A 12,545-nucleotide genomic window follows, 5' to 3' on the forward strand; every position below is an offset into this window, starting at 1 on the left:
GGCCCATCAGTTCTATCTGGTATTTCATCAAGAGTTAAAGATGAAACATCACCAGATCTAGGGGGCCCCAAACCCCAAAGCCACTTGGTCTTGCCAAGGTTGAGTTGCAACCAGTTGTCCCTTATCCAGACCCTCACAGCCTCCAGGCACTGGGTAAGAACCTCAATAGCATCACTTGTATGGCCAAGAGTGGAAATGTAAAGATGAGGATTATCAGCATATTGGTGGTATTGCCCTCCATGTTAAAGGAAGACCTCATCCAGCAGTTTTACGTAGATATTAAATAGAAACAGGGAAAGAATCAAGCCCTAAGACACCCCACATAAGAAAGGCCAGACATTCCTCCCCCCCAACATTGAGTGGAACCAACCCCAGAAAAAGGAGGAGAACCATTGCAGAACAGTGTCCCCCACTCCCAATGTTCGAAGCTGGTCCAGAAGAATACCATGGTTGATGGTATCAAAGAGATCTAGAAGGGCAAGGATGGATGTACCATCCCTGTCTAGAGCCCTTTAGAGGTCATCCATAAGCATGACCAATGCTCAGTATTATAAACCCACCTGAATCTTGACTGGAAAAGGTCCAGATCCACTTCCTCCTGGGCCCCAGAAGCTGTGCACTACTACTTTCTCCACAACCCTCCCTAAAAAGGAAAGGTTGGAAACTGGACAAAGTCGTTTAGTATTGTTGGGTCCAAGGATGGCTTCTTAAGGAAGGGGAAGACCACCATTTCTTTCAAAGCAGATGGAACCACCTGCTCCCACGGAGATGCATTCACCAGGTATGACAGGTTCTTTGGGTTCATTTATGATCAGGTATGACAGGTTCTTTGGGGAAAATTGTTCCAACCTCAGAGAAGGAGAATGATTTTTTCTTCTCTTTGTTACAAGGGAGGTTCTGTTTCACCTCTCAGCTTTTCAGCTGTTGGTTCATTGGAATTCACATCTGCTCTTCCTTCACTGCCAGTTCCCCACTGCATTTTGTCCTGGCCTCATCACTCTCACCTGAATCTATAAGACAACCTCCTCTTGACATAAACCCACATTCACATGTTGAAGGGTTCTCCTTTTATAGATGGAGCACAGGTGTGGTGCATAGCTACTCACGCTGCTTTAAAGTCCCAAAGGAGGAAAAATCAAAGGGAAAGAAGAACACAGGCTGACTTCTGTGAGGCTGTTCTTCCACACCAGGATATGCATAGGGCAGAGTATGGATGAGAGATGTGAAGTATCTTAAATATCCTACCAGAGACAAATTATTTGAACAGGGTTGAATATATACGGTATATTTATAAGATTATTTTCCTAAGCAAGCTATTCGTTGATGCGTTATGTCCCATCAAGTTGAGGCTGACTGTTAGTGACCACATAGATAGATTTTCTCCAGGAAGATCTGCTCCCATCCTGGTTCCTCCAGTCTTCCTGTGGTGCATCCTTTGCTGTGGGTCATCTTCTTGCTCTCTTTCCTTCCTTACCTTTCCCAGCATTATAGATTTCTCAAGAGAGCTAGGTCTTCACATAATGTGTCTGAAGTAAGATAATTCACATCTGGTCATGTGTGCCTCGAATGAGTGCTCTGGATTGATTTGTTCTATCATCCATTTGTTTGTGTTTGTGGTGTTGGTTTTTTTTTATTTTTTTGGCTATCCATACTATTCTCAGGAGTCTTGTCCAACACCAAAGTTCAAAAGTGTCAATACTCTTTCTATTCAGCTTCTTCAGGGTCCAACTTTCACTTTCATACAGTGTCACAGGAAAAACCATTACCTGCATGATTCTGATCTTTGTAGTTATACATACATTGTGGCATCTGAATATATTTTTCAAGATCTTCATTGCTACTCTGCCAAGTGCTAGTTTGTGGCCTATTTCGCTGGTTCCTTTATTGTTGATAGTTTATTGTAAAAGGCAGAAGCTATCTACCACTTCAGGATCTTCCCTATCAATTCTAAGGCTGGTTGGTGTATCTGGTTGGTGGTGGTGTTCTGTGTTCTTTATATTGAATCTTAATCCCATTTTTTTCACCGTACTCCTTTGCTTTCATTCCGAGAGTTTGGAGATCATTTGCATTTTCAGCTATCAAAGCAAAGCAAACTGTCAGGAGGATTAATCCAAGAGAGAGAGAGAGAATGAGAGAGAGAGAGAGAGAGAGAGAGTCATACAGCTGATATTTTGTGCTATACCTGGAAGTTGTACATTAAAACTATTAATGTTGCAAATCCTGACAGGCAAAACCACAATGCATTGTGTGTATTAGTAGTTTGTTGTCAAGACTGAAACAATATCCACTTATAGTATATAGCAGCTGTAACAGCTTTATGTTTCAGAGGGAGAGAAATCACTTGGGAAGGGAAAGATTTCTTCAGTCTTGCAGATACAGCACCTCCCTCAGGCTTGTCCTCTCCCTGAACTATAAACAGCTGGCTATTATTTAAGAACAACCATTTCCCTTTGTAACCTGAATTTGTTATTTTTCTCTTTCTCTCTCATTGCTTTTCTTTTTTGTGTCATGTTTCTTAAAATAATATCCCTGTTGGTAGGAATTAGTTTTTTTCATTGATTTTTATATAAGCATCTTTGAGAGCACTTTTGCCTAAAGAGCAGGATAAAAATGCCATAAATAAGTTGCTTTTTCAGAGAGACAATTTACTATTTAAGGTCCTATGGATATAAAGCATAATGATAAAATACTCTGACACCTTTTGATTTGGATGTAGCTGATCTGGCTACATCCTGGTACTTCTGTCTGATCTGTACTATAGTCCATAGGTTTCTGAGATCAGTTATGCAGAAGGACGAGAGATTGTTGAGGATATAGGTAAGCAGTAACTACTATCCTTGTTCTTTTTCTAATGAAATTGTGATTGCACATAAACACCACAGAATGAACATCTAAATTAAGAATTTTTGAATTGGAGTTCAGTAAACTAATAGGTTTGTGCATGGAAAATATGTTTGTGTACAGAACAAACACATTGTGAGGCAGAGGCTTGGCCCAGACCATTCCAGGTGGGTCACAGACCAGCAGATTAAAAGCCAGAGCATTTGGTTGCCAAGACAAAATCCAGACGAGTCTTACGGGGCAAGTAGCACAAGGCTGATGCACATCTCCCTTTCTCCCTGCCTCATTTACATGTCCTTTGTACCACCCCATTTGTTCATGTTCCTAGTGCCTTTTTTTCCATTACCTCTGCTTAGCTTCCATGCTTGAATTCCAATGCAGCATATCTGACTGTCCCACCTGTTCCTCTCCTCAGTCCTCCCAGCACCTTCCTTCTACTGAGCCACCATTGCAGGGCTTGAATTCAAGCATAGCATATCTGACCCACATCCTTCCCAGTGCTTTCTTTTCCTTTATGTCCCTTCAGGTGTGTGTTGTCACTGTTGATAATAACTTTTTCCACTGGCTGTTGTGTGTGTGCTTGGTTCAAGCCAGGACAACACACACATTTTAGGCCATGTCGAGACAAAACATATTTTTTTGTTCTGAGTGTGGACCACCTAAAACTAGCTATTCCATGTGTTGAATGATCTGTGCACAGAACGTTTGCACAGCCTAGTAAAATACCTTTGAGTAGCTGCATAGCATCTTGTGGAAATTGATATGATTCTCAACTATACTTCTTCAGACTGCTGGGACAGTGTTAAAAGGAAGAGTTTAACATTTTTGAATGTGTCATGCATGTATTAATTTTTATATAGATATGATATATAGATATATAAGTATATATTTGTGCCTTTGAGTTGGTTTTGACTCCCTAGTCCCTGCAGTTTTCTTGGCAAGATTTCGGAAGTGGTTTGCCATTGCCTGCTTCCTAGGGCTGAGAGAGTGACTGTCTCAGATCACCCTGCTGTCTTCATGCCTAAGGCGGGACTAGAACTCATGGTCTCCCAGTTTCTAGCCTGATGCCTTAACCACTACACCAGAGTGGCTCTATGTGTTTTAATTTAGCACATTTGTAATAAAACTTACGTTCTGCAATCTTACTGTAGCAAGTGAATATTTCAGGGGAGCTCATTAAAAATATTCTAATATTGTACTCAGAGAACTCTAATACCCTGTTATGTTTCGTGTTCATGATGACTCCTGTTTGATTAATAAGAGATGTTTCATATTTATGTTTAGTAGTATTACGTCTTGAAAGAAGCCATACTGTTTGGAAAATTTTGTACTTGGAACACTGAAATTTAGGTGAAGATCTGCAAATAAATAAGTGGAAACAGTCATTAAAAGTAGGAATCTGGAATATGTAGGAGGCATTCTGCGCAATATTACTTCTTTTTGACTTGCAAAGATAAGAGGACTTCAGAAGAGGAAAGGGTACATATGAAGTTTCATTCCGATACGTTAAAATAATTAAAGCTGTATTGATCTATTTATTAGAGCCTTGCTCTTATAAATGGTTGTGGACCTCTGAAATGAGAAGAAATCCTGATTGGAAGAAAATTGATTGAGGGAAGACAGTTCTCAAGGGTCTATTTGGATTCCTGAGTTGTTTCTGCCATATCATCTGATTCAAGAATTATTTCTTCTATGCCTGTGAAAATGATACAGAATGCAATGCTGTCCTTCAAATACATTTTGGTAACATTTAAAATTATTTAAATAAAGATAAGGTAATATAATTGGTATTTGAATTACAGAAAATGAGAAGACAGATCATTGAGACTCAGCTGATTTAGTGTTTACATTTATTTACATATTTATTCAATCAATTTATATAGCCACCCATCTTGATGACGACTTTGGGCAGCAAATATCATGAGTACTGATGGCGAGCAGGAGGGGGCCTCTATCCAGGGGGGAAAACGCATGCGTAGTACTGAGGAGTTAAGCAGCCATTCAAAGAGACACAGATCAGACCCGCCTTAACTTTTGGGATTTATCTGTCTGGGTTTTTCCCACGCTGCTTCAGTTTGTTAGGATTTTCTGTCTTATGTAGCAGTAATAAACACTAGAGACCTATTCCTCGTCTCAGCGTGATTCCTGATTGTTAGGACAGCAAACAATAATAAAAAATAAACAACTACTGTACATATACAAAAATTAAAATACACAGCAGCTGAGAAAACCAACCATCATCCATATAGCCAGGAGACAGGTCCCTTCACCCACTTGGGGCCCCAGGCCTGAGCACAGAACAGCTCTTTAAGGCCTTACAAAAGACCAGCAGGGTTGGGGCCAACCTAATCTCCAAATGGAGAATGTTCCAAATTGTGGGCACTATGGTAGAAAAGTGTTGTCTTCTGGGCCCTGCCAGTATGCATTCCTTATAGCTGATGGGATTGGAGCATGCCTAGCCTGCCAGGATGGGATGTTGGACTATGGCTGGTGAGACCTAGGTTTAAGTCCCTTGGGAAGTCGATAATGCTGGGAAAGGTGGAAGGAAAGAGAAGGACAACCAGCAGCAAGGTGGATGGGCTCTTTTACAGTGGCAATGAGTGCACCATTGGACAACTTGAAGGTCCAGACTGGGGACAAATCTGTGATTGCTATCTGTGTGATTACTAAGAGTTAACATCAGCTTGGTGGCACATAATCAGTTGGCTGTGGAAGCACATAGAGTGTGAGAGATGGTGGGAAGCAGGCATGAGAGAACAAGTTCAATAAGTGTGTGAAGAGGCAGCACAACCGAGAGGTGGGCTGTGAGGAGGAAACATTTCAGCAAGATTCAGCCTTAATTGGCTTGCTATAAGTTTGCCTGGGAAAGTTTTCAATATTACGGTTTTTCCCCTTAAGTAGCAGTAAAGATGCTTTTCTGAAATCCATGTGGTTCTTGTTTCTTGAGTTGGCCAGCTATGATTGAGTTTTGACTGGTCACTTACTTTTGGACCAACCTTACTCAGAATAGTAGGAGGAAAAAAAATAGAATACTGTGTACATTGCCTTGAGCTCATGGGAGAAAGTCAAGATATAATTCTAACATACATAAAAACAAATAAATAAAATTGTTCAAATAGCTATTGACTACAGGGATATTTATTTAAATCCCTTTTGTCATAGATACAGGTGAGATAGGAAAAGGTTTGTGTATTTTAATCTTGGTTTTGTCTGTATAGTCAAAGTCAAAGACTGAAAACATAAACTTTTTTTAATCAAGATGTTGGGGAGTCCAAATTTGGTACAGATGACATTGAGTGTTCCAGTACAGATCTGTGGTCTTAAGGCAATAATTAGATATTGAGATACTTAAAGCAGCCTTGTGTAAAACAAATATATTCATACTAATTTATTCTGGATATTAAATAACAATTCAACAGTTGCAGGAGAATGAATAATAAACGTTTTAGAAACTTCTCAGATGTCTAGTGAAAGTAGAGTAACACTAATATAAAGTTATTGGTGTTTTAAATGACTATAAACTCTCCTGAGTGCTTCAAATGCAATGATACTTCTATAGTGGGACACTGATATTTATGTATGCTCTTTTCTGAAACAGAAATTGATGGCTTTGAACAGATTTTAACAGATTAAAATTAAGATATATGGAAGCATTTAGCTTAAGGAGGGTATACAGTTGTCAATAAAAGCCAAGTTTGTATTACAGCTTGAGAATGGCAGTTGTGGATCTTGTTAGCTTGCTAAATTAAAAACCAGCAAATTGATTATATTTATGTGACAATATATTAGACAATCTGTGGTCTAACTGAAGTTGTAAGTTTTTAAAACTGTAGGTAAGATTGCTGTGTTGAGGTATAGATCTAAATTGTACAGAGATATAAGACATTACATTAATTAAATATAGCTAGTGTTTAATTGTTTCCCATGTTCTTATTAATTTTTCTTTTTGTTCACATTAAAAATTACACTTGGGACTTAGGGATGTGTTCCAAGATTTTTGGGAAGTTCATTAACTTGTTGTAGGGCCTCAGGTTGTAGATCTTTGTTCTAAACTATGCTCAGATTCGTACATGTGTCAGTGCATAGTGGACCCACTCAGTGAACCACAATTAAAAAGCTATTTTTAAGCTAACCAGCCTGTAATTTCCTGGATTCCTTTTTAAAAATTGGCATATTAATCATTTTCTAGTTCTCAAGAACATATTTAGAACAAATTTGTTAGATTAGCAATTTTATGTTTGAATTCTTTTAGAATTATGAAATAGCTTCCATCTGGACCCACTTTGTTTTCAATTTGTCAGTAAGTTCTAGAATTTATAAACATTATTTACCTCAAGTCCTCAGAATCCTTTGATGAAAAAAGTTGTGTGACTAGAGATCTCTACTACATCTTTTGCAGAGAAGGCAAATACAAATAATTTATTTCACTTTTCTACAGTCTTGCCTTTCTTGGTTCAACTGCTTACATGGCTGTTTGCCATCTGCTGATATATTTGGAATTTGTAAATTACTGAGTTTCATATTATTAGCAATAACCTCATGAATTCCCTTCTCCCCACTTCTTTGCATCCTATATTACTTGTTTGCATTTCTTTTCTGCTACTTTGTGTTGTACATTGAACACAGGTGCCTTTTACTGCAAAAAGGATATCTCTGGAGGAGGACAACATAATGCAAACTTTAATTTAAATTTTGGGGGAAATAGTAGAATTGTTCATAGTTACGTAAAATCATTTGGAGTTATGTAACAAATTAAAAATATTTTATAGGTGCAATGGATGAGCTTCATAGCCTGGATCCAAGAAGGCAAGAACTGTTAGAGGCTAGATTTACCGGAGTTGTGAGTGGCAGTACTGGAAGTACGGGAAGCTGTAGCGTTGGAGCAAAGGTAAAAGGAAAGCGAACTGTACAAAATAAAGTCAAGGGGTTGATTATTTGTTTCAGTGAATATGGATTATATGCAGTCTTGAATTCATTCGGTCTTATTGTCATATAGCTGGACTTAGGAGCACTTTTAGTGTTTATCAAGCAAAATGATACAATGAACAACAACCCCTCTTTTTTAGTGGGAGAGGGAAAGAAGATGGTAGCCCTACTGTTAATTTTAATTTTTCAGCAGCTTTTAATACTATCAATCATGGCATCTTGCATCAGCTGTATGATGTTGATATGGGAAGCACTTCCAGACTTATATTTCCTCTACAGGAAATAGGTGCTATCTGGTGACGTTCACTGGTTTCTGTCGGACAGCAGCAAAGGGAGCAAATGATGAAATCATTTGAGCGTCATGACACAAATACCACACTTTCATACTTGTGTCAGACAATGGGATACAAGTATATAAGTGTGGGATTTCTGTCAAGACATTATTGCATGTGCCCTCATTTTTGCACCATTTTGGCATGTTGTGTCTCCACTGCTGACCAAACCATGGGTTGCTGAGGAGAGGGCATTCTCTTTACTGTTGCCCAACATATTGGATAACATTCCAGTGAGATTAGGGTGGCCTTTATTGTGGAGTGTTTTCACAAGAAACTGAAAACAAATTTTTTTTTGCCTAGGCCTTAACGTGATTGTATCAGCTGCTCCAGTTGCTTGCTTATTTGTAATTGTTGGTTTTAAACTGTTAGTTTTACTGTTATTAACCAGTATTTCATTGCATCTTTTATCATTATTGTAAACCATTTTCCATCTTCAATGAAAAATAGTATAAAATGTAAATGTAAATATATTTGACATGTAGAATCTCATTTCTCACATAATGCTGTATAATTAGTTTTAATTGTTACTGCTTGATCCACAACTCTCTTTCTACATATGCGATGACCAGAGCATGTGTGTATAATCATTGATTTTTCAAACCATGAAACCTACTAGTATTGCATTATTTGATATATAATCAGCAATTTCATACATTTTATGCCTTTATTTCTTTAGGCCTCAACAAATAATGAGAGTTCTAACCACAGTTTTGGCAGCTTGGGATCTCTAAGTGACAAAGAATCCGAGGTATGGAATAGTTAATATTTAAGTGAGCAGTTCTGACATGAATTTGTCATTTGTATAACTGAGCTCAGTAAAAGATATACAGGAGGGTTTCCTGTACAGGAAGTAGAATATATAATTAGAATATTTGCATTAAAGATATGGAGAAAACTGGTGCACTTCCTGTCAGAATTGATGTACTTACAGGAAGATTATTTCTAAATAATGTATTGTTTCATTGTGAATTAACTGATTATTTTTTAAGCAAATTAAGTTTTACAGAGTATCCTGTAAAAGTGTATGCTTGGATAAAATTATGAGCCATTCAAAATTTCTTAATATAATAGTTATGTAGGAAAGAATACACACCCACACACGTCATGTGGGAGAGAATAATGTGAATAAGCTGTGTATCTTAAGCTTATTTTAACCCATGGGTGAATAAAGGTATATATTTTGTTTACAAGATTACTGGTTTATTATTCAGGGTACTGTTATGGATACAATCCAGTCTGATCAAATACCTGAAAGTTTTATTTTTAGATTAGAGGTAAGAGATAACATTTTTATCTTTAAGTATTGTAAATAAGAAAAGTCTGCCTTTCTGTATACTATTTCTGCTGTTGTGGTGATTTAACACCTTTTGAATCTATTATCTATGAGGAACTATATTTTCACATTTCTAGAACTGTGAAAACAAGACATTATATCATACATCTTCAGGATTTAGAAAATATTGAAAAATGCTCTGGTTAAGCATTCAGTTTAGTAAATAGTTCCGATTTATTTAGGTACCAGATCTGTTCTGAAAGATTCCCAAATCCTGTAGGAATAGATTTTGATGGTGGTTGTGAGGTAGTAGGAAAAAGGCAACTACCTTGTCTCCTCTCTCCCAGTTAATCTGATAGAAACAGTTCTATCAGTTGAAGCACTGGGATTCAAACCACAGTAGTAATTTGAAAATGGCAAGAACATTAGTTTCTGATGACTTGTGATTTTGTTCAAACTATTTGAATACTAGATGTAGATAATGGCTGCATTTGAAGAATGAACCAGTTTTACTTGCCTTGAGAGAGCATAGATTTCTTTTAAACAACTCCTATGTTCCAGTGGGCACTTGGGGATTTTCCTAGCAATATGGCAGGCAGTTCTGTTGTGAACAATTGTTGACCTCTGAAATGTGGAGACAGTGAGGGCATTGGACCTGGTTCTTCCCACATGCACTGGCCAGGATGGGAGTTGAGCTCAGGTCAGGTAAACCAGACCAGGAAATCAACTGTACTGGAAGGCTAAAAGTCCTTTTATTGAGATTGGCTATAATAATAGAATCTTAATAGAATCTTGCCAGTCTAAAAAATGTTTTAGCCATTTTGCCTAGGTAATGGTTCTTGTTTAGTTCCATCGAGATCATCTGCCTTAACTCTCTGCAACTCTCTAAAGCATCGGATTGCTGTGATGTCTTGATTGTGTGTGATGGTTTTAATTCTGAGCGATTCTTGCTTTATTTTTCTGTGATGCTGTTGTTAGCCACCCAGGGTTATATTGAATAAAATGGGCAACCATATAAAACTTTTAAATAAATAAATAAAATCTGACAGACACACACACACACACACACACACACACACCCCTCCAGCTGTGCCCTCTCTAACTGAAGATCCTGGAGGATTCCATCGTAAACCATGAACTTAGTGACCCGTGGGCTGGAAACTTGCCACCTGTCTCTGTCAAGCAGTGAAAGTTGAGAGAATGGTTGGATCTGGGGCATGAGTAATGATTCCTTAAGAGAGGGATGTTATAGCCTTGAAAGATACGATGGTGCACTCCTGTCTGAAGAGACTATCTATAGATCTGACTGGGCTGGGCAACTTATGCTATGTTTTGAATCTTCCCTTTTTAGGGAAGATTTTGCAAAAGGTGGTTGGAATACAGATACAAGAATGCTGGATGAGATGGATTACCCTGACCTATTGCATTCTGATCTCAGACCTGGATGTGGGATGGAAGGTGCATTGCTCACTTTTGTTGATGCCCTCTGTCAAGACCTAAATAAACAGCTATCTTGGTGTTAGATTTCTCAGTGGCATTCAGTGCCATTGATCATAGTATCCTTCTGGATCACCTGCAAGGGCTGGGATTGGCATAATTTTCTAGTGATTCCACTCTTGCCTGAGTGGGCTGTTCAGACAGTGGTAATGATGGATAAATGATCAAAGCCTTGGCTGCTCCTATATGGGCTGCTATAGAGTTGCATTTTTTCTCCATGTTTTTAAATAGCTATATTGAAATGTTGAGATAGGTCATCCATCAGTTTAGGATGAGATATTATTAGCATGCTGATGATACCCTGTATTGTATCTCTAATCTGGGCCAGGCAGGAGATACAGTAGATCTCTTGATCTGTTATGTAGAGGCTATGAAATACTGGATGAGACAAAAGAAGCTGTAACTAAATCCCAGAAAGTTGGAGCTGCTGTTCATCCAGTAACATTTGAGTTTGCTTGTATCCTATATGCTGGCTCTAGAGGGATTGTACCTTCCTTCTCAAAGGGGTAGGTCTGTAACTTGAGGGTTCTCATGGATTCATGGCTCCTATTGGAGCACCAGATTGAGGCTGTGGCTATAGGACACTTTGCTTATCTCCAGCTGGTCTGCCTGTTATGTCCCCTTTTAGAGCAGGAGTCCTCAGTGACAGTTATTCATGCCCTCATTACCTTGTGATTGGATTTCTGCAGTGCAGTCTACTTAGGGCTGCCCTTGAAGACTATCCAGAAACTTTAGTTGGTACAAAATGCAGCAGCCCATATGCTGGTAGGCAAGAGCCACTAATACAGTTTATACTCCTATTGTGGGTACTGCATTATTTGCCAGTACAGTATGTTTCCATTTTTTCTTTCTTTTGTCAAAATTAATGTATAATTCCATTAATGAATGGAAAGGACTTTAAATGAGCTGTGTGGAAAGGCCCTTAATTTTTTTGCTTATAACAAAATAGATGTATTTGTTTAGAGACAATATTTAAGGATATTTTCAGTATTTCTATACAAACCTTTTATTTTTAATTAAAATATCTGAGATAAATTCTGTGTGCCAATACAATGATGTGATCTTGGTAATTATATAATTACTCACATATGGTAAATAGGTAATTACTCATATAGTTTGTGTTACAAAAGTAATATGTGAGTTATTGAAGTAAATTATGCTTTTTTGGTTCTTTTTGATACAGATATATGTAGACTAGTTGCTAGCTCTTATTTATTGAAAAACATTTTTTAATTTTTTGGCAGACTCCTGAGAAAAAACAATTGGAGTCTTCTAGGGGTAGAAAAAGGAAAGCAGAAAACCAGAGTGAAAGCAGTCAAGGTATGATATATACAGTATTGAATCAGTTTGATAGTATGAATAGAAGTTGTGAGCTGATCAAAATGCAATATTCAGTAAAGCTTCAGCTTTTTGAAGTATTAGGCATTGTTGTGAGCCACATCATCTCTTTCTGTTTCATGGTTCCTTTCATTATTCACATCTACGTTTCATAGCTGGGCTATGAAATAAAACAAACACCCCCCCCATAATTAATCTTATAGAAGAATTGATGTCTATCAGAGTTGTCATTAAGTTATTGATTGTAACAGTACTTTGAACAAGATAGTTCTTGGAGGTTTTTTCCCCCTGGAAATCATTTGAGTGGCTCTTTACTTTTATGATTGCCCAGGTAA

The 12,545-nt window shown here is 37.9% G+C and overlaps 1 protein-coding gene across 3 annotated transcripts in view; it reads left to right on the top strand.

Moving 5' to 3' along the window:
* TLK1 (tousled like kinase 1) overlaps positions 1-12,545 on the top strand; it is a 70,746-nt gene that overhangs the window by 25,747 nt on the left and 32,454 nt on the right. Inside the window, exons 2-4 of one of the 3 annotated variants that reach the window (XM_063318200.1) lie at positions 7,611-7,729; positions 8,779-8,850; positions 12,117-12,192. In XM_063318200.1, the coding sequence (XP_063174270.1) occupies positions 7,611-7,729; positions 8,779-8,850; positions 12,117-12,192 (267 nt within the window). Of the gene's footprint in view, positions 1-7,610; positions 7,730-8,778; positions 8,851-10,751; positions 10,834-12,116; positions 12,193-12,545 lie in introns of those variants that run through there. The other 2 variants (XM_063318201.1, XM_063318202.1) reach the window with 2 other exon arrangements.

The sequence above is a fragment of the Candoia aspera genome, chromosome 1 (genome assembly GCF_035149785.1).
Source record: "Candoia aspera isolate rCanAsp1 chromosome 1, rCanAsp1.hap2, whole genome shotgun sequence".
Lineage (NCBI taxonomy): Eukaryota > Metazoa > Chordata > Lepidosauria > Squamata > Boidae > Candoia > Candoia aspera.